A 23,372-nucleotide genomic window follows, 5' to 3' on the forward strand; every position below is an offset into this window, starting at 1 on the left:
GCTGCTCCTCCCCAAGAGTAGGACCAACCGGCTCAGAGACTCCTTTGTCCCCCGAGCCATCAAACTGTACAACTCTGCATTAGGCAGGAGGGGGAGAAGGAGGGGGGAGAGGGAGGTGTGCAGTCCGCCTGATACAACACATGCACAATAACCCATACAAACAGTTGCAATAACTTATACGTGCAATAGTGAACTGGGAATCTGTACCACCTCTACTGTGTGCAATGCTTGTTTATATTGTTTTATTTAACTTATCTTATTGTTATTTATTACATTCTATTTGTGCTTTTCTTGCACCTTGTTGCCTCTATTTTGCTTTGTACCTGTATATATTGTGTCTTGTGCTTGTCCTGCTTTACTGTTGGTGTTGTATTGCTGCTGGTACCCAAATTTCCCTGAGGACTCTCCAAAGGGATTAATAAAGTATTTCTATCTATCTATCTATCTATCTATCTATCTATCTATCTATCTATCTATCTATCTATCTATCTATCTATCTATCTATCTATCTATCTATCTATCTATCTAAATGTCATTTGTCTTTTAATGAGCAACAACAAAGTGAAGAAATATTATTTCTGGGTTTTGTTTTATTTTAGACCATGCGATTAAACGATAAAAACATAATCTGTGATAGGAATTAGTGGTGTCTGCTGCACGCCATGTATGCTGTCATGCATGAGAGAAACCATGAATTGTATATCCTTGCATAACCATGAACAACTTCTTTTCTTTCCACTACCTTTATCCTTGTCCTTATTTGCTGCACACAGACGCATTCAAGCTTAGTAAAACACACATGCACACACTCACACACAAAGATACGTGGGTCATTGACCTTCAGCAGAAAGGTGTGTGTAGTTCTGCCAGTGCTGGGTTTATCCAGTTTCAGGGAGAATGTTACAGATAGGCCGTCTTCATGTGTTTATCAACACAGTCAAAGTTCAGAAAACTGCCTTCAGTCTAATGGCTCATCACAGGATTTCACCAGCTTGCACTGATCACATCTTGTGTTACAGGAATGTGTTCAAGAATTCTGATGCTCATTTGCAAATATCCTATTTTACAGAATCATCCAGCTCATGCCATTCAGGCGATCATAAAGTTTTCAAAACCTGAAAAACTGCCGCCTATAATCTGGAGAATATATACAAAATGATGCACATGACAGTTTTTCCTCATAATTTTAGTCTAAGTTTGGAGATGTTAGTCAGTGTAATCATTACAACAAGATAGTTTCCTCTAATTCAGAAATTCAGCTTCCATGGTGGAAGAGAACTCAAATTCCAAGTGTACAGTGAACCACAACTCCGGTCTGAAAAGAGGTCCAGATGCACCAAAGTGAACCACATGCCCTGTGCCCACATTACATCATGCTGACTGACCAAATGACTTATGTAACATGTAATCAAGGCACCACAGAAGCTTGGAATGATACCATTCATTCTTTGATTTAGAGATCTTCTTTTAGATTTACTGTAAACCTTTGTCTCCTTTTTCTTTCCACCTCACAGCATTGATTCAGAGATCAATCACTTTGTGGCTGCCCCTCAGCTCTCCCATTTCCTTGTCCAGTCTTAGAAATATCACAAAAGCCACATCAAGCTATTACTGCATTGTTTATGCTCTCTGAAATCTGTCTGCAAAGTGTATATCAAACTTATCCAATTTCTTCTGAGTCATTCTAGTTATTCCAGTTGGAGTTTCACACACACTGACCACCCACTGTACTGTTACATGTTCCTTGTGTAGTTACAACTAGTGCTTGCAGACTTTGGCTGGAACTGAGGCTATCTGTAAAAAGCCACTGACCAAAGGCAGAGGGTAAAAGGAGAGGGCTTATGGGTTGATGAAGGGAAGGAACTCTTTGCATAAAGCCAGAGCTGTAGCTAAGTAGATCAAAACGTGAAGATGGGGAGGGTGGCTGGCTGGGAAAAAGGCCAGACTTTAGAAATTAGAGCTAAAGAAGAGAGTGCAGAAAGTGGCATGTTTGCACGCTTCCTGGGAGGGAAGAAAATTTGTAAGGTGAGCAGCCTGCTGCTGATAAAGCTGTGGTTAAGTATTGACTGCTAAAAAAACAAGCTGACTTGTCACATGATTCTCAGCCTGGTTGCTGCACAAAAGTTGGTCTGACATTACAAACGTTTACTCCCAACACAACCTTGGTTTTTGCATTTTTGCATGCATTTATATATATATATATATATATATATATATATATATATTCATTCATTTATTGGACATTGGTGTTTCAGGCATAGTGGTTGATTGTTCCTCTCTTAGTTAAGTGGACAACACAAACATGCCAGTAAAATTAAGTTTATTTTATAAGATCTTGTGGATCCAAAACAAAACCACCTCTTGATTTCTTTCTCTTTTGTAATCTTCACACATTTTCTTTTCTATGTCACTTCAGTAAATAGCCGCTATCCTGACTCAACATCACCCACTCCACCCTCTTCTTTTTACCTCCACCCCCTCCTCTGGTCCAATCACAACTCAGAAAGAACAAAGTATTCTGCTGAAATGATCAATGCTTTTTGGATTTGTAAACATAAACAGGGTTTACAATTAAAAAAAAGTGGGCTAAATAAAAAGCTCTGAAGTTTGTTTGTTATATTCTATGCTTCACAATTGTTTGTCTAAAATAAACAAAAAAATCTTGAACCTTGAAAGATGGTCAGCAGTACAAGCATTGGTTTCACTAGAGTGCTTTAACAAAGAGAAGTGAAAAGCGGTTTCATTATAGTAAGTTTTTTCAGACATAGGACGTTCAGTACTGAGTGCTGTGATGCTAATATTTTGTGATATAAAGTACCATAACATATGGACTAAACAATTCAAACCTCATTGATTCCATAGCATAGCATTTCATAGTTATAGTGAAAGCTGCATTGTGGATTTTCACCATGTCAACTCTGCATCAAATGATTACATGGATTGTGTCAGTGTGAAAGCCATTTCATGCTTTATTTGCATTGCAGAGGACAGATGTGTAGACCTCAACAAAGCTGAAACAGCATAGGCTCCAGAGGTAATGTTGTGCATTGGCTGAAAGCAGATTTGTTAAAAATTTGCTTGAGCTTTTGTCTGCTTAAAGGAACCAGCATCAAGCATTTCATGGCACAACGGAAAAAAACACAAACTAAAGAAGGGTAAGTAAAGACCACAGATGTGCTGGACAGTCTTCATTATCATAACTCTTATCCACCAAAAAACAAATCTTTGTCCACTTTGATTTCAATTATTTCCACAACAATGCAGAGCTAGAGCACCACCAACAGCAGCAACATAAGCAAGGACACCCCAGAGTTTATTTCTGATACTTCCCCTAAGTGACGGTAAAATGCTATAACATGTGTTTGTGGGTATGGAGTGCTATATTTTGCCCATAACATTAGTGTCAAACCAAGAGCTGGAACATGCGAAGGATGAAGATTTTCATCTTGTTTCCCATGTTGTTAGGCCTGTTTAAAGGGGGCTGCAGCTACCCTACAATGTCCCTCAAAACTAAAAGTCATTACTGGCTTTAATTGTTGTGGAGTTTGCAATCAATAGGTTCTGCAAGTGATGCCTGGAAAACAGCACAGTGAAGTTTCCCATTTGAATGGAAACACTGTTTCTCCTGCAGGACTTCCTCCCACTGTTCAAAAATAAGTGCATGTTAACTGGTGATTCTATATTGACCCTTTAGGATAAAGAAGGTATAGAAACTGGCCAACGTTGCTTTTAACTCAATGTCATCATTGCTTTGCCACTGGCTAAAAGGGCAAGTTTGTATGCCATCTCCTGAGGGCCAAGCACCCCCTGTTTTCAAATTCTAGAGACATCCCTGGCTCCCATGTTAACAGATGAGCGCATGGACACTGTCTCCATGAGACATGCAAAACAGCTGACACTTGAACAATGCTGCAGCGGCCTGGTGTGGCGTCTATTTTTCTCATGTGAGGTAAGAATCAAGAGATCAATTCTCAACAAAATACACAGCTAAAACATTTTTTGACTTCATATAAGCAACAATATGTTTTTAATCATAGTTTCATCATGTATGCAAAATATAAAAAGTATTTTTTTCTATGATAATGAAGATGGTAGTGACTACTTTTCAGTTAATAAAAAAGTTAGTTCACTATGATAAAGTATCTGCAAGTTTCTCATTACCTTTAGTGAAAGGAAACCATTATGAGATTTTGTTGTAATTTATCTTAAAACTGCTTTTTGTAATCTTGTCATAAAGTCTCCCAGAAAGACTGCAGAAAACTAAAAAACTACACCTTGTCATTACTTGAATGTTTAAAATGTAATCAGTGCAGGACATCTTTTTCTTCATCAAGAAAATCTAATGGTTTGAAAAGTTAAAAAACCCATATCTGCCTAAAATTTCAACATGATTTTTGAAATGCATGAAGCAAGTATGAGCGTTTTAATGCCACATTACAAAGACATGATACAACATGTTTTCAAATTCCATCCACAGAAACCATTACACTGAAAAGTCCACTTTTAGTCTGTGGTTGTGTCGACACTCAAATCCACAAGTTGTGATGGACACATAATTTCACTCGCTCAAGCACACAGACCTCCTCCAAGCCATTGTAATTTATTTTTGCCAATGATTATGGGCATTATTTTTTAGTGGCAAAAGTATCCCTAACTCCACATAGTAAAGAATCCTGTACAAAATTCCTGGATCCAGGCAGTGATCCGCATGACTCTCAAAATCTAATAAAATTTTCCTCATTCCATTTTTGAGATTTCCTAAAAATCTAATCAAAATTATTTAAGTTATTTTTTTAAATATGTTGCTAACAGACAGACAGACAAACTAACGCCAGCAAATACATGACACACATACATGAACAATGAGAAAGAATGACAATAGTTCACTACTGGGAGGCCGGAAAGGATGGTGGAGTATACTGCCACCTGCTGACAACTCTCTGCAGCCTAGTTTATTTTCTCAAAACCAAACCACGGAAGCAGTCCTTATTGCTTACATTTGCTTCAGTTTAACTTTTTAATTGGATCTTTGAAGCAAAACCTTAGAAAAACAAATGTAGGCAGAAGAGGACTTTTCTTAGACTGTATTTCCCTCTTTCCCTGCTTCACAACTCATTATGAAAATAAAAAGGAAAGTGTCCCTAAAGCAATGTATTTCCACTAACCCTTTCTTTGATAAAATACATAAATAAATTTAAAAAAAGAAGAAAAAATTATGGAAGCACAACCAGTTCAGTGTAAATTTTCTGAATTTTTTATTGTCTTTTTTAAAGATACGTCACCCTGGAAACCAAGTTAATGGAGGAGAAGGTTTTCGTTGTCTGTGACCATGTCAAAGAAATTTAAGCTGATTGAATGTACTTACTAAAAGTACAAAAACAAACAAACAAAAAAAACTAAGCAAAACAAAATAAATAAATACACAAATAAATAAAACACACACACACAAAACTAACAAAACAGCTGAAATACTTCTTGTGAAGTTCAGGATTGTCTCCCCTTCCTTGTTTACATCACTATGTTAGTAGTAGTTAGTCTGGCACAACTCAAACATTTTCTGACCAGATTGAGCCTTAATGTAGGAGAACTTTAAGAGTTAAAGTACTTCAGACAGATTGTGACAAGAGGTGCTGCTTAAATCTACAGGATGACAAACATAAAGTGTTTCTTCTAATGTGAACTTATTCTTCTCAACTCTTACGTCATAAACTCAGGCTCATGATTATTAAAATCACTGTTAAAAAATGAGCCTCCTCAAATATGGTCCTAAGTTTTCTTCAGTTTGTTAGCAACCACAGATGTGTTGTGCAAACACAATTCATAAAGTCACATGCATCCAAGGGTTGTGTATATTTTGGCAGAGATTAAATTTCTCAGATTAGTAGAAGAGAATAAGGGACATTCAACAAAAGAATTGAATGAGCAAAGAGCAAAGCACTAAAAATGACCATGTATGGTGATTAAATTGATGTATTTATGAGTCATACTCAGATTGAGACATAACTAAGTTCCTCATCAGGGTAAAAATACATCTAGTATTTATTTCTTAATAAGCTGATGCCTCATATATTTGCTGTGTTGTTGTTCACTGTGTTTTAGTCTTAGACATCTCTTTGTCATACTTGATCTTTCTTTACATCTGGCCTCATTTCGAAACTGTAAAGCACAGAAAATCCCCCCAAATAAACAGGACACGATGCAGTCTCTGCTCTTCCAAACGCCAGGTCTCTGACCACACTGTTGCCTGATGCATGCTTATGTTACAGCTTTTCAACCCCTAATTAAGTGGATTCTTTCTTCAATGACAGACTGAATGAAAATGGAAAACAAGATAAAATTATTTTGCTTTGTCACTGTGGTTAATTATTCAGCCGTTGTTTTCACTGTCAAGGCAAATCTTCAGCCACTGAAACAGTTGATACTCACTCATGAATGATGTTGGCATCCTGTATTTTATGGCAGATATGTTTCAACTTGCTGTCTGTCCATCTCTTCATCAGGAAATATAAAACAAAAAGCACGGTTTGTTTTAGGTGAAGCACAGTTGGTACGTGATCTCAGTGTATTTTTTATCTATGTTACTATTGCCATTCTTGTTGAATTGTGGACTTTTAAAATAATTTACACTCCGAGCTTAACTAGAAGTTTTCAGGTTGTGTCATTTGAATACTTGATTGAAGGCCAAAACAGTTTGACCTACGCAGGCAAACTCTGACCAATGTCTCAGCAAAAGTTAAGAAAAAATTAAAGTTAAAAAAATGTTTACACTGTTAGTCTTATACCTCCAATTTACATTGGAGGTATAAGGCACCACCTTTTAAATGTCTTGTTGACCACTACAGGCTACATGCATCTCATACACTGAGCACACACATGAGCAGGGTTCTGTGGACCCAAAGACTGAACTATTAAGCTTCTCTTCTAAGTCATTTGATCAAATTAAACTCTTGCCAGTCCAAAAAAGACTTGATTAAAGAAATCTTTTTCAAAATTAAGTTCAAACTTCGCTCGGACTTCAGGTTGAATTGATTAGATTTATTTGGAAAAAAAGCCCAGTCAGCAAAATTATACAGCTGCAGCACAAACTGTGGCTTATAAAAATGTGTTGGCTATAATTCAAGCCAACAGAGAGATCAATATTTAAGCTGCAGATTGAGTTGTAAGTGGAGGTATGCTGCCACGAGGATGGTAGTAATTTAACACATTTTTTTTAAAAATCAATAAACATATTCCTTAATTATACACAAGGGATTATTATGGGATTACCTGACATTAAATATTGTCAATTAACATTATAACACAGTTGAAAGGAAAAAAAAAACCTTTAAGCTATTGAGGACACCAATAAACACATTATGTAGGTAATACATAGAAACACTGGGTATACATGCCTTATGTGCTTTTTTTTTATAAATCTTGTTGCAGGACTTTTAGCTGACAAGGCCATGTTTGACTTTAGAAGGAATCTGGTATTTATCTCTTCTTTCAGCTTCTGTCACCTTCTCAACCTTAAATAAGTCCTGACTGAAGCTTAAACACAGTTTATATCTTAACAAATTCTGAATTGATTTGTATGTTGATATTTTTAGAACAAGAACGGCCACATATGTAAAAATTCTACTGCAATCAAGACAGTTACACCAGTCCTTATTTTTACACATGCATGTAAATCTATGAACCCATGCACCAAGAATGGCATCATCATAACTTCCTCCCCACAGCCACCAACCATCAAACCCAGTTATTTCTCCCAGTGTTTCATATGTCCTGTCTGTGTTTCCCATGGATTGCACTCAAGCTAAGAACATCTTTTTACCTCTTGAGACCACAGTGCTGTTGTGGCCACAGTACTCTATTTACAGACGTTTCGTGCCTCCCACAGCGTTCTCACCAGGAAGGCACACACAGACAGCAGTGGTGTGGAAAGAGGAAGTCCTGAACATGGGGCCAAGTAAATGACACAGTAGCTCAGAGGCCATGCAGAACTGAGGCATCATGTGAGTGACAAGACAGACTGTAGAGTAGGTTTGAGGCTGTGAAGAATGTCAAGAGGGTGGTGTGAAGGCTGCACTTAAAAAAAGAAAAAAAATCTCCCAATGCAGCATCCCAGGGAAGGAATAAAAGCTGGTGTGAACAAGTTGGGAAAAAGGGGTTTTTAACTTTTTTTTTTGTAGGTGGTGTGTGCTGAAAATAATGCAAACAGTATGCAGCAGGAATGTAGTAAATAACATTGTGGTGGAGCATAAGTTGGATAGTCACCATCACACAAAATATACAAAGACAAAAAAGGAATAGAAAGATGAAAATGGATCAGAAGTGGGAATTTACTCTTTCCAGTGTTTTTGCTTTTCAAAAATAAAAAAATGCACAGGACTTTCCCAAACTGTTATTCATCCATTGTACATTTTTATGCATCCATTTATCTCATAAATATGAACAAAACTAACACTAAAGAGGAAAATATCCAGTTGAATTTGTACATTGTGTCTTCACCAAAGAGTATAGTGATGACGTTCTGTGTTGTGTCAAATAATGTCCATGTGTATAAATGATGCTCTGTAGAACAATGTGGGGGTCGATCTTTTGTGTTGATAGCTCGGTGGTCTGCGTGATGGAAAACACCTTCCGTGCAAAGGACAAAAATTAGAAAATGCATTTGATACTCAGATCTCTGTATTTTACAGAATCAGTGTCTTTAAACAATTCCTCTAATATGTAAGGACTTAAGTGTGAATTAATCTAAACTTCCTAAAGCAGTTTATCACATGTCCTTTTGTCCTTTTACTCTTCCCTCCCTGTGTTTGTCCTGCCTGAGATTCACGGTGCGATAGCTTTGCCACAGCCTAACAAGTGTGGTTAATGTTTTGAGGTCAAGCTGCAAGGAAGACATCCAGATTGAAACTTGAAATGGTCTAAAGTGTTTTTATTTATTTATTTATTTTTGTGGGGGGTGTTCAAACTCTTTTACTCTGGAGTATCTGGTCAGCATTATTCTCTTTGACATTTTGACAGGACACTTTATGCAAATTAATGCCAGAGTTTTCCAGGTTTTCCAAGATGCAAATTCTAATTCATTTCATGATTCAAGAAGAAAACTGTAGATATTGCAGTGAAAGATATAAGATATAAAAGTTTTGTTGGTCAATCTTAATCACCAAAACATGCACACATCAGTTCTGACATAAGACTATTGATAGTATTCTTTTTGTAATCCCAAATTTCTTTAACTAGCAAGAAAACTCCCCTCACTAGCAAGAACCACAAGCCATGCTTATAATATGACTGGCAGGTGCCACTTCTGTCAAATTCTGACAAATATTTAATGTAAATTAACCTTTAAATGGATAGACCTCAGACATCCAAGTGCAAGTGAATGCAGCATGCAATGTACTTCTAAATTTATGTGTTATTATACATCAACACTACCATGTTAATCATAATACAGCATTTATACAACGCCATCTCACCAACTGCCTATGTGGGTGATATTTGTTTGTTCAAACTATTTGTGGATGTCATAAAAGCACCGGATGTGATGACTGTGCAAAGTTAAACAACCAATAATACTGAAAAAACACACATAAAACTTGTGATTTGGCTCAAAGCAAGTTTTTGTCATTATCAATAAAGTTTAAATGTTTGTGCAGCAGTAGTTAAAGCCATACATGGATAATCCTAAGTAAACAATTGATGATGCTTTCATTTCTTTTACATTAAATTACATTTATTACAATTAAGGCAGTCCTTAATTGTAATAATTGTTCATTATTTTCTAAAATCAAGACCTTTTTTAAGGGATCATTTACATGTGCCACCCTTTTCCGGTCTGTGCCCCTGCCTGGCCCCCCATCAACATTTTTATAGACTCGCCCCTGTAAGAGAGAGAGAGAGAGAGAGAGAGAGAGAGAGAGAGAGAGGTAACTGCATAGAACATTTTTTTCTCATCTTATTTCTGATGGCAAACGGGGTGGGGGATGGGAGAAGGTGACGGGAGGGAGGGGAGCAAACAGCCGACGTCAGATGGCCGTGGGATGTCTTTGTGGGAGGGAGAAGGAAAGGGAATAACGTCCTGAAGAAAAGAGACTGAATGAGCGTTTGGGAAGCTGGGCTGCCCCGGGAAAGGAACCAGTCTTTCAAAAACTTCTTCTTTGCGCCCGTAAAGTTTCCTGACTTCGCGTAAGTAGAAGACAATGCAACAGAAACATGTTAACGGTCAGGAAGTCTTGCTGCTGATTGCCATAAATAAAACATTTCTAATTGGGTTGATTTACAGCTTTATATTCACACGTGTAGTAAAGCTTGTTAAAAATCTTCGTTGGCTTAATTGATCTGAATCATCTCTTTAACTATGCAGTAATGTTTATTGATAGTAGTTATGAAGATATACTTACTTCATTGAGTCTTAAGGAGTTTGAGGCTGAGCATTGCACTAGATGAAGCTATGTATTCAAAGCTAAAATGAGATGACTAGTTGCAGCTGGCAGCACCACTGTTTAGATCAGTGGTGTCAAACTCCTGCAGGTTTGTGCTGTTTCCCTGTTCAAACACACCTAATTTAAACTAAATGGATCCAACAGCTTCTTGTTAATTTTTTCAGAATGACCCAATAATTTCAGTCAGGTGTGTTGGAGCAGGGAAACAATAAGAACGGGAGTTTGATACCTGTGGTTTAGATACATGTTGTAGCAGTTTAGCATCACATCATAGTGCCTGTTACTGAAATCACCATTAAAACTGTTGTACTTCTCAATCTGGCTTTTCACACATATCCACACAACAACCCTCACTTTCCCGTCTCTTTCCAACAAAACCTCATGTCCTTGAAGTGCAGGGAGGGGGTCCATCTATGTTAGAACCACCCAAGGAGCTCACATTGTGCTGTCTGAGAGGGGAAGTGGTACTACATCATAAACTAAACAAAACCAGAAACATCTGTAGTGTTTATACAAGCTGAGTTCAAGGAAAAACTTTAGTATAACGATGAGAAGAGAAAATTATGTTTCTGCCTTTCACCAGAGGGTTTATTAAAGGAGTAGTGTACTTTATAAAGACACATTTACAGCCTCAAATGAATGTAATGTTCAGTAAATTTAAAAAGTTGATTAATGGTGCAGTTATGATGTAATTTACTTAAATGTTATTTTCCAAACCTGCCATCTTGTCCTCATGTTTGATGGGCACAAATGTGTCACTTATCACTGACTTGATGGAGCAAACTAAAGGTGATGTAAAAAGGAGATTTATTTATTTTTCTGTTGCAATGTTGCTAAGTGGATATATACAAGAAATTGTATCCACTGATCTGTTGTCATGCCAGACAATGAAGAAAATTGCAGCTCATTTTAACTGCTTCGTCTGGTATAGAGTTAATCTAGTGTGCATGAGCTTTGACCAGCCTTATTAACACAATTGTTGCTCATTCAGTGATGAGTTGACCTCACCGGCCCTCCAACTTAGAGCTGGACTTAGTGGCTTTTGCTCTTTGAAAATGTTTTAGTGTGATTTTTCTGAGTCTGCATAAAAAGCCAAGCCAAGGATTTTTTTCAAGGACCTTAAATGTTGGTTGCTTGTTATAACATTTCTGCTGTGGTCTGAACACCTGTGAAGCTGCTGCATTCCCTTTATAATACAGTATAGTTTGGTAGTATAATACATAATTTTCTGAAAGTTTCTTTTTATTTACAAGAAACAACTAGTGCAACAGAAAACTGACATGGTTTGTTTTAAGTGACTCTATTAAAATGTTGGTGCTGACAGCGTTAAAAGAACAATTCACCCCCATAAGTGGAAAAGAGAGAGAGAGAAAAAAACCTCCAGTGCATAATTTTCCCTCATATTTACTTTTTAAAGTGCATCATATTTACAGAAAATAAGGTTGTAATTATCCAGGATATCACATTTGCACACTAACTATTGTGGAAAAAAAACTGCATTTTTTTTTCATGCAGTAACCAGAGGTGATTCAGCTATATTCAAGGTCTCATTAGTCTAAGTATTTATTGTCTGCTCTCTGCATTGTTGCTCAGCATTGGGGAATCTGTCTGTTTTCTACTGTATAAACCAGAGGGCAAAATTAACGAACCATAAATTTTCTGACGTAAAACTTTGGATGCAGCTATACACAGCTGGACACTTGAATTATCTGCAGTTTTAATTCTAAATGGGTTGCATGTTGCTTAAATAAAGTTAAATTAACCATTTTATTTTTCTAAATAAAACGGTTTTAAATGATGCTGTTCCCAGCTTAGTTTGTAGAAGCAATGCTCATTGGCAACTGGCTAGAATCTCAGATGGACAAACATCTGCAGCATAAAGAATCAATGCCTGCTCATAAAGATGGTTTTGGAAGAGAAAATTGTTCATAAAAAATGTGAGAGCATTTGCATCCTCTCAGCGGGAAATTGAAGCGCATGAGCACAGGAAGGGTGGAGCTTGGCCGCTGTTCTGCAAGTAAAATGTGAGGGTCACTCAGGGTCTTTGTGTATCAGAAGCTGCAGGACCACTACAGAGTTAGTGTGGGGATAGAAGGGTCGAGGTGTAGCGGGGATTAAATAGGTTGGCAGGGCCACAAGGACTTGTCATTGAGTGGGAATTGGTGGATTCTGGGCCAATACTCGCACCTCTTTGAGAGCTCAAAAACAGAGTGAGGGGGCCGGTGTCAGCATGTCTTTGTGCAGCCTGGAGTCTCACCAGATGAAGAGGGCGGATTTTATTCATCTGTCACATGCATATACACACACACAAATGAGCTTGGCAGATACTTTTCTCTTGGGAAGTCATGCGTTTTGATGCAATCATGCCCTGGATGAGTGAGCACTGCCTGGCACAGTTTATGGATATCTTATTTGTTTTTGTGTGTCTGTGAGGCGGGTGCTGTTGCTTTGCTGTGCTGTCGGAGGGAACTGTTTACTTTTTATTTACATTTTTGAGTCTTCATTGTGTCATTGAAACCATGGACTCACTGGTTGTATTTAACTTGCTGTTTTTTCCCACTGCTAATGCGCAGGCTGGGAATAATGTTTAGTGGCTATTCACAGCTTGAATTGTTTTATAGTGTTTAATCAAGGTCTGTAAAATAAATCTAACTCTAGAGGACTAAACATGCATTTGATGGTGGTCATCACTCACAGGCTGAAGTTAAGAGACACAACTTGTGGTAAAAGTCTATCCATGGGAAAGATTTTCTCCACTTGAAGCTCTTTTATTCCCTGTTTATGGAAGGCAACAAAAGTGATGGCTCACATGGTTATGGTTAGCAAGACAGGATTCTTGAAGTGAGTGGCTCTTGTTTCGTAATATATGGGACAGTTGAGTTTTATATTAACCAAAGGATCCTAACTCATCTTTAGTGCTTATTCTTGTTTCTGCTCTTTTGTGTTTTTTGAGTTTGAAGTTCCCAAATCTGCTTCATACTGCTGAAGGCAAACAGACTCGGTGTTGATATGATGAGCCAAAATGAGCCATTGAAAGTTTACAAGTCAGCGCTGCAGGGCACAAGTTTCTGCTCTGGCTGATGTTGTGGTTTTGCTTTGCTAGAACAGAGTCCTGAGGAAGCAATAGGGATGAAGCCTGTCTTTATAAATTAACTGAATGTTGACTGGGGAAAATGAGGGCGTTCCCAATGTGTGGGTGATATATGGTCACTGTTGAAGCTAAATTGTCTCATTCAGCTTCCCTTCACTTGAACTCAGCTGTTTGTGTTCTTTTTTATGAAGGACATCTATGTTTGGTCCTGCCCAAGTGACACTAATATCATACTAATTTCCTATCTTGTGTTTTTTTTTTTTTTTCTTGATTCTTTGAAAGACCCACATTAGTGGCCTGTGATTTGCCCACTGTCCCCCACTAAATGTTTTAGTAGCTGTACCGTGCTGAAGATGGTAAAACAGCTTTTTATGTGGTTTTGGTTTGAGGGCCTTCCTTTTGGCTGGTCCAGATGCATGACCAGAGCGGGTGCAGCAGCTTTGAGAACAGATTTGCTCGGTTTGAGGTCTCTGGTTTAGGATCTGCAAGTTAAGAAAAATGAGCTAATGGAGTTCTCTCAGACTATATCAAGTGGCTGATCATTTCATCTGGGTGGGTGAGCTACCGGACAGGCTCACTGCAGAAAAACAAAAGCATTTCCATCATCTCTGTTTTTTATGCTTGAATGGAATAGTTCCTTGTAAACTTTTAATAGCTCCTCAAACTTCCCCTTTATCGTACAATCTGGGTCAACGGTACTTCAGACTGTTCAGCCACCCACTTTTAGTCCTTTTTTTACTTTCACCCCTTCAAATCTGCCGCGGCCAGCACTCATTACCTCAGCACCTTGGCATGCTACCAGCGCTGTTGCTGATATCTCAGACCAATTACTCTAGATTTTCTCCTTGGCGGCCTCTTCTAACTCGGAGCCAACTGACTGACCCACATTTACCTCATAGCTGCTGCTTCGTCTGGGGCTTTGACTCAAACTGATGTTTTGGTTCATTAGAAGAAATTTTATTAGGCATACACGCTGCTTGGCCATCACTTAAGTCCACATGGCTGGCTGATAGCCCATAAACTGTTTTTTTTTTTTTTAATTCCATGAGAGAAAGTTTGTCTTGTAGCAACAAGGAGGCTGTTCATGTTGGCTTGGTGCTAGAAAGCTAAGAATACTGTGTGGAAAAGGGCTCAAGGCCTTTGCTACATGCGTAAAATCCTGTTAGGCAGGCCTGGGTTTAGTCAGTGCAGCAGAAGAGTGTGTAGAGAAGCAGCTCCAGATCAGATATAAAGCTACCTTAGTGCTGACCAGCTTTCATCTTGAAATATATCTACCATAACATCAGTCTAACTCAGCATCATGGAGAATTCTTCAAACAGAGTAAGACTCCAGAATCTGTCAGTGCTTCTGATGATACGTATCTATGGCATTCATATGGAGAGTTGCAGTAACAAAGATCTGATAGTTTGAGGATGCATGTCTGTCCAGAGGAACAGATACCTCTCTCCCCACAGAGCCTGGATCACTGGGTTATGAATAAGTCATCATTCTGTGTGTGTGTGATGTTCCGTGAAGTGTAAAATACTTCTTCCTCAGTGCTAACATAAACACAAAGAAAGTTTTGACCTTTGCAAGGAAGTACTATTCAAGCACTTTCCCAGAAGTCTGCTTAATAACCAGCAAACAAGCGGAAAGTATTAATCAGTTTCAGACTGTAGCAACCTTTCTACATGCCACACAACCCTGCAGCATGCATATTCATGCACTCACAAAACACACATGTACATGCATGCCACCACATACACCCTGCACATGCTAATCAGTTAATGAGTAATTTTTGTGGGTTTGTTGTTGCCCTCAAAAACTCAGTATAAAAATGTAAGCATTTACTGTTTGTACTATTGGCAGATGAGCTGAAGAGGGTGTTCTAAAACATTTTCTCATAATACTCCGTTAGTGCCAGTAGAAAAAGTCTTGAACTTTATATTCCCCCATGTAGTCTTTAGTAACACTAAAGAGAGAGACACAATGAGGTATGAGTGTGATTTCCTGTAAGAGCTAAGGACAACACAGCGTGTGCTTGATGATTGTCCCAACAAGGTACGTTTAGGCTCCTTTTCAGTATTTTGAAGTGGTAGAGCTGCTAATTTGCGGGCACTGTAGTCTTAACAGACTACATCATGCCCAGGCTGGATAGACTATAATCAGCAGCAAACTGAAGACTTAAACTCCTCCAAGCTCCAAAAACTGTAGACTGGGCGGTTAAAAACAAAAACTCCTGCAAACAATTATACCTTACATCCAGAAATGTGCACACATGAAATAATTTTGGAAGCGTAATCATAAAAATATATATACATTAATGCTCTGTACTGCTTACTATAAGTATAGCTTCCTTTGTGGTAAACAGTGCTTGTTTGAAGCCATTGTAGGTAGGTACTGCAGAATAGAAATTGTGATAAGAGTAAGGAAGGCACTGGTGTATGGAGAGGGCTGGAGCAAACTCAGGGACTGTAATAGAATAGGGCACTCCCTAAGCTGTCCTCCACCACATAAACACGCTTCAAGTACCTGATTATATTTTTACTATGGCTCCTTTTCTTAGCCACAATTCCCTGGAAGTAGAAACAATAAGGCAAGCCTGCTCAGACATTCCTTTTATACGTTGTCTTAGATTAAAGGAAGATAGATTGGCAGAACATCCTCAGAAGCACAGACACTGATTCTTCCTGTTTGCTTCCTGTTTATTTTCGCCATTTCCTTTTCGACTGACAATGAATCATGACGTAACCACTTTTTTCAGTCCTCCTGCTATAACTCAACTTGCCTTGGTTGTAATTGAAATCCACTCCCTCTGTTTATCTTCAAGCTGGGTAATTATATGTAGACACTAGACAGTGTATTTTGGTTGAGGTTTCGTGTAATCTCTAATTAGGATGCAAATTGTAGAATAAGAATCTGTCCCTGAAATTCTGCTCAGGGCAAACAAACAAAATGAGATTAACTTGAGTGGGAATGTTAGAGATAAGAATCACATTCAGGCTCAAATCAAAGCATACCTGTTCACAGCCCTTAAAAACAGAATACCTAACATACCTTTGAAAGACAACCATGAACTGGAGATACAATTCCACTGAACTGAATTACATCTACAATCTACAACTTCAGTGTTTCAAATCTCATACCAGCTCATCAGATGTAGACATGAGTCCAGTTTCAGTTATGACCCAGTTCTGTTGTTAGTCAATCCCATACACAGATTTTTTTTTTTTTTTACATACTAGAGTAATACCCTATTTCGTGTTCCATGAAATGTCAGCGTTTGCCTTGAAATGACTCAGGTCACATGAGACAATACACAGCGTCAGGCTGCTCTCCCCACAGATGCTGGTGGAATGATTCACCATCTTTAATCGAGGCTGTCCGGGTGGTTATGTGAAACCTAATACCTCATTTATTCCCCTCAGGCCATCTGAGTGAATTATAGCACTTAATGAATGTTTTTGTGTTGAACTTTTTAATCACCCATCAGAAGAGACATTTAGTAAGAGTAACAGCAATAACATAGAGATTAGTTCACTCATTTGGACAAGCCTCCCTTTTGTTTATGTGAACTTTAGCTATTTTGAAACCTCATTTTATGGTCATTTACACTCACCGGACACTTTATTAGGTACACTTGTTTACTTGCTTGTTAACACAATCTCTGAATGCACAACATGTTGAACCTTGCAGCAGATGAGCTAGAGCAGCAGAAGTAAGTACAGGGACTGAGGCTACAGTTCACACAGTCTCACTAAAATTGGACAAGATTGGAAAAATGTTGTTTGGTCTGATAAACCCTGTTTCACTTGCCACATTACGGTGCCTCATCCTGCCTTATGTCAGTGGTTCAGGATGCTGGTAAACAATGTTGAAACACCACAGCCTACCTGAGCACTGTTGCCAACCATGACAATGAGTTCACTGTACTCCAATGGCCTCAAAACCATAAAGCACCTTTAGGATGTGGTGGATTGGGGTGTAAAATCGACAAATCTGCAGCAACTGTGTGATATCATGTCAGTATGGACCAAAATATCTGAAGAGTGTTTCCAACACCTTTTTTGAATCTATGCCACAAAGAATTAACACAGTTCTGAAGGCAAAATGAGATCAAATCCAGTACTAGCAAGATGCACCTAATAAAGTGGCCAACGTATATCATTTTGCGTATTTCCCTCATGCTTTGCATCCTTGTTTAAGCTTCAGCTTAACAGACGGATATCTGACAAACTTTAGAAAGATACTTGGACTTTGAAATACTGAGACCTCTCTTGACTCCACCAGTGAGATCCACCAAAGGAAAGACAACCAATGAGTCTGTAAACCAGATACCACATATTTTTCTGTGTGTATCATAATGCTGGATCATGACAAGAGGCCTCTAAGTAACCCATTTAAAGCCATGAGACCGCGTTTGGCTGTGGGAGGGCTAAGGGTGGTCACAGCAACTAAATCATAACATAGCAACGGTATCGCAATCGCTTTGATTGGGTCCCAGTGACTCATCTGCCCGCAGACACACACACAGCTAAATATCATCTGCTTTATGTTACAAATTATTTTTAATCAAGTTTTAAATGCTGTTGAATTTTGCCTCTATAAAGCCAATAAAACCACTTCTCCTAATATATTGCCTTTTACTCAGGCTGTAATTTTAAACAGTAAACTGAGCCTCCTTGTTGACGTATGTTTCCCACAGCAGATGTCTGCCATGCTTTTCTGTTACTGTCAAATGTGGCATGCTGTAACAGAACTCTGCACTGATCTGTGTAAACAGCTGCTCGCTGCGAAACACACAAGATTCCTGTTGTGTTGCGGATTAAATCGCACTGAGGATTGGTAATGGTGAGAAAGGTCAAGACGGCTGAAACTTTGTGGAAGTTAAGTGTGTGATTCATTGGGACTCTTCTGAGAAACATCTAGAAGGGTCACAGTGGACTGATGACAAGTTTCTACTATCATGAGTCCAACTGATGAAAGTACCAACTGAGTGATGATACAGGATGGGAAATTGTTTATTAAGCTCTCTTCTGCTGCATCCCTCTGTAGTTTCTGTGTCTGACGTTTCATGTGTCTGTTCCTGTAAGTTTCAGGTGTACCATGACTAAGGGAAGCTGCTTCAGCGCGGTGTAGCCGTTTGGGATGACCGAAGTGTTAACTTGCCTCAAAGAGCAGGAGGAACAAGCAAAAGAAGAAATAGTGCGAAGAGGAGGGACAACATCTGCTCCGAAAAGATAAGATCAGCAGTCCATCTGTAACCTAACTGACCTTTCTGTTTGAGGAAAAAGGAATTTAAACTCCCCAGGAGAAGTGCTCGGTCTCTTGAACCTTTAAGGAGTGTTTTTTAAGTTGGTGTTTACCTTCTTCAAGCGAACACCATGTGTCATGTTATTGTAACATGCCGCTCCATGCTGTGGACCCTGCTCAGCATCGTGGTGGCCTTTGCCGAGCTCATTGCCTTCATGAGCCCTGATTGGCTGCTGGGTTCCCCTCGGTCAGACAGTGCAAACGGGGTGGGAGCAGACCTCAGGGAGTACCGGCCGTCCCTCGGCCTCTACAGTCGCTGCCTTCATGTCGGGATCCAGGGAGTCGGGGAGAGCTGTGGGCCTTATGCTGGGACCTTTGGGGAAGTGGCCAGTGGTTTCTGGCAGGCTGCCATGTTGTTTCTGGCAGCAGGGACTTTAGTGCTGGGGTGTGTGGCTTGTGTCTCCATCTTCAGCTTGTGCTTTCAGAGCATCCTGAAGAAGAGCATATTCAACATCTGTGGACTGCTGCAGGGTATTGCAGGTGAGACATCTGTCTTTGTGAAGCAGTAAAATCCAAATCTTTCATAAAAAAAATCAATCTAGATGCCTTTTTATTTCTGCTATTATTTATTTATTTATGTGTATTTAAAGGTGTATGTTAGATTGTCTACAGGAATTGAATAGAATAAATAGGCTCATGCACTAGAATAAAACCCATAAAATGGTTATGAGAAGACTCCTAACCTTGATGTACCCACAGCCATTACATTAAAACCACCTAATGGCAAAGCTTAACTATAAAAACAGTAGACCTTGTAACAATCTATCAATCCTTAACTAAATGAATAGATAAATAAATAAATTACAAGTGTTTTTGAGTTAAAATAACCTATAAATGAAGTTATCTGACAACCCACATTTTCCTTTATTATTTATTTATGACTTAAATCATTTGCTGGATTAGTTCATTTAAACTTTTTTCTTTTTTTTTATAAATACCTGATAAAGATCTTGCAGTAACAACCATGTAATTAAAAAAGTTTGAGCTGATTTTTAATATTTGGCCTTTTAATATTTGTTTTGATTACAGCTCGTTTTGTTACTACACACGTTTCTGTTGGGGAAACTTTGGGTCGCGGCATAAATGTGGCTGTAACTTTGACAGTATCACCCAAATAAACATGGTTTTACTTGTGAAACTTGGATTTTTAAAACTAATTTATTTTAGCTCTTTATTTTTCCCTTTAGTTTTTAGTTCTGTTTTATATACTGATAGAAATAAATGTGGCACTGAAATTTGATACCATACTGAGTCTGTGTTAAGCTTTGTTTAATGTAGCATGGAGTCATAATTATTGTTAAACATTATATATATGTTTATATATATTGCAGCTAAACCCCTTTTTTATGTATTTGTCTTATTTATTTAATTTATGCATTCTTTGGTTTTAATGTAAGTTACTAAACTTTGTGGGAAATCTCCTGCCCAGTTAACAAGAACTATTTTTTTTATTTATTTTAATTTGAGTGTCCTTTTAAACCATCTGTAAATTGTGGAATCCATTAACAACACAATTCAGCGTGGACATACTTTGACAAAAAGGACAGCCGGAGGTGCAGCAGCTATGAAGACTTAAGTGGTCATTGACACTGGTCATTCACTGCTCCTCTTATATTTCTTTCTGCTTATCAGGAAAACAAACCAGAAGCTGCGTCTTTAGCATCTGTGCATCCAAACCATTGTTACGTACAGCTATGTCGTGCAAATTCATACATTTTTATTATTAATGGATTTTGCATTAGGTACTGAAAAAAAGTCATATACTGATTAAACATACTAAATAGCATGTTTGTGTATAATAAAGGATACAACCCTCTAATTATGAAAGACACTTATCAAAGCATGACCAAATTTAACACAAAACCTTGCCTGCTTGCGTTCATTGCTAACTAATTTTCACATTGATATTCTTTTTCTGGGTTTAATCATTCAAGATTCCAATTTCTACTGGAGCTAATATAATATAATATAAGACCTGTGGCTTTGCAAACAAGCCTATGCAAGTAAATGGCCTTCGGGGAATTTCACTGTTGTGATTAACTTTGCAAGTTGTAACATTTAATTTTACACCCTGGCAGCGTCTAGTGGTTTTATATCAAACTTGTCAGAGTAGGAAATTGAATATTCTAACCAAAGTTCTTCATCTCTTTTTATGTGTTTTACTCAACAAATGGCTGGCACAATCATGTTTAGCTGGCAGGTTTGTAGGTTGTAGATCATCGTGTGACATCATTGTCGAGGATGGAAAGGGTGGGGTAAAACTGGGTCTCTCCTCATCACAAATCAAATGCTTGTCAGCTGAAGAATAGATGCTATCTTTACCAGAGTTGAGTCATCATGTTCCCACCTGCACTGATTTATGCTTTTATCTCTGATGTTTACGTGACTAAACTTGTTGTCTCACCATCTGCTTTCTTTCAGGGCTGTTGCTGATGGTGGGCCTCATGCTGTACCCTGCTGGTTGGGGTTCAGAGAAGGTGATCTCCTACTGTGGCCCCGAGGCCTCACCCTTCAGGCCGTCTCTGTGTTCACTTGGCTGGGCGTTCTATGCAGCGATAGGAGGAACTCTTACTACTTTCCTATGTGCTATCCTGTCTGCACAGGCTGAGATTGCCACCTCCAGTGATAAGGTCCAAGAGGAGATTGAGGAGGGGAAAAGTCTTATCTGCCTGTTGTAAGCCATGAGAACCCCCAGGAAACAGTAGAAAATCACTCTTGATGTACTATCACGGATGTGGGCACCTGTACAATTCAGTGGAAGGAGGATAGAGACTTATCTGAGGGTTTTTCCACTTGATGATCTGTTTAAAAGATTGTTAAAAAGAAAGTCCTGATAGAAAGGGCAAAATATTCACCTGATTTTTTTTGTACATCCTAAACTGTTAAAAAGCTGCAGGAACAGCAGCACATAGAGGGGCATGTTTAGATTGTGTGTGTGTTTTTTACTAACAAATAACTGTTTATTTTTATACAATTTGTTGCCTGAAATAAACCACTGTACTAGAAAATTAATGAAAGAAATCGGTAGTGAATGTTAAGTGTTATGATGGAAAAGTTAAACACTGCCAGTTGGATTTTGTATATGTTTGTCACGTCATCATGATGTTTATTCACACAGTTCACCTGCAAATCCAAACAAACCACTAACCACAAGCACATTGCCTCCTAAAACACCCAACACCTGCTTGTGATTAGATGCTAACTGTTGAGGTTTCCAAATATGCATGTTCTCGTATTCTGCTACACAGCAGGACAGTAAGAGTCTCTCGCTAACTTTAAATGGACCACTGAAGGCTCACACCGAAAGGAGTTCCTTCTGTAAAAAGGGGCTGTTTGTGGGTGCATCTCAGCAGTGTGCAGAAAAAACAGACTTCTGCCAGATGTTTGCCTCTACAGGCTTGTATGCGAGGATGTTTTCTTGCATGGCATTGCCATTTAAGCTTTTGCTACATACATCTAGAAACTTTTTAGTTTTGTCAACTTGGTATACTTTTAACTTTTTGTCAGGACTAATTAAGGTTTAATTTTGGTACTACTTGCATGGTCAAATAGCACCTCATATTTTGTTTTGCACTTTGTCTTAATTTTGTATTGCTGCATATTTAAGTCTTTTTTTCTTTCCTCTATGCTCCATATGTCACTGTAAATTTTAGGATTGATGCGATTCTGTGCTTTTGTTTCTTGTAGATGAGTTGTGCAATAATTACAATTTAGTGTTTTGGTGTGAGAGTAAGTGGACAAAAGATGTCTTCAAAGTGAAATACTGACATGGATTTGTATCAAAAAGTATTTTATTGTCTATGAATTTCAAAGTTTACTGTCTAATATTTTTGTTACATTAACAAGAGTAACAGCATGGTTGACACAATAAATGATGCCTTGTGTATGAGAGGCTGATATGTGTGAGGAATGATCTGTACTTAAATGTCCCATGTTGTCTTTAAGTAAATTGATATGGTAAATGTGACACTTGTTCTGTATGCAAACTTCCTGTGGAAACACTGACACCTAGCGTTCAACACTAACAACTACAGACTCCCCAAGCTGAGTTTTGAGACAAATTTAAGAAGTAAAAAAATGACTAACAAATTTCCAGCAAATGTCAAAATGCTAATTTTACTAGTTTTCATTTAAAGAAGAAAAGAAAAAAGACAAACTAAAATGGTTTCCTGAAAGTCGACAAACATCTCTTTCAAATTTTATTTCATGTTAATACCATAAATATACAAAACTCAAAACTATTTCACATGCGACAAAGGCCAGACAGGAGTGCATTACTGTGTTTTTTTTTTTTTTTTTTTTTTTTTTTACATATCGATAATGGGGATCAAACTTTACAAAATATACAAGTGTCCCTTTTGGATAAGTTTCTTCTCTGATTCAGTGAAATAACACGGCCACAGGTCAAAAACACAGTTTTATGTCAGCAAACTTGAAAACACGTTCCGTACTGCAGACCAGCTCACCAAATACATCAATAAAAGTAACCCACTGCGGCATGGCTTCATAAAACTGTCAAAGTATAGATACATGGCAATCATGTGTGTGTAGAGCC

The 23,372-nt window shown here is 38.2% G+C and overlaps 1 protein-coding gene across 2 annotated transcripts; it reads left to right on the forward strand.

Moving 5' to 3' along the window:
* Positions 1–10,028: 10,028 nt before the first annotated feature.
* LOC121649228 (LHFPL tetraspan subfamily member 2a protein-like) lies at positions 10,029–22,784 on the forward strand. Of its 2 annotated transcripts, none has more exons than XM_041999884.1 (3): positions 10,029–10,176; positions 18,598–19,297; positions 21,239–22,784. In XM_041999884.1, exons 2-3 carry the CDS (start codon positions 18,889–18,891, stop codon positions 21,493–21,495), a joined length of 666 nt encoding a protein of 221 aa, XP_041855818.1. In that variant the 5' UTR covers positions 10,029–10,176; positions 18,598–18,888; the 3' UTR covers positions 21,496–22,784. The 2 variants fall into 2 exon arrangements, with proteins under 2 accessions (XP_041855818.1, XP_041855817.1); XM_041999883.1 differs by having other exon boundaries at positions 18,604–19,297.
* The last annotated feature ends 588 nt before the right edge of the window (positions 22,785–23,372 follow it).

The sequence above is a fragment of the Melanotaenia boesemani genome, chromosome 11 (genome assembly GCF_017639745.1).
Source record: "Melanotaenia boesemani isolate fMelBoe1 chromosome 11, fMelBoe1.pri, whole genome shotgun sequence".
Lineage (NCBI taxonomy): Eukaryota > Metazoa > Chordata > Actinopteri > Atheriniformes > Melanotaeniidae > Melanotaenia > Melanotaenia boesemani.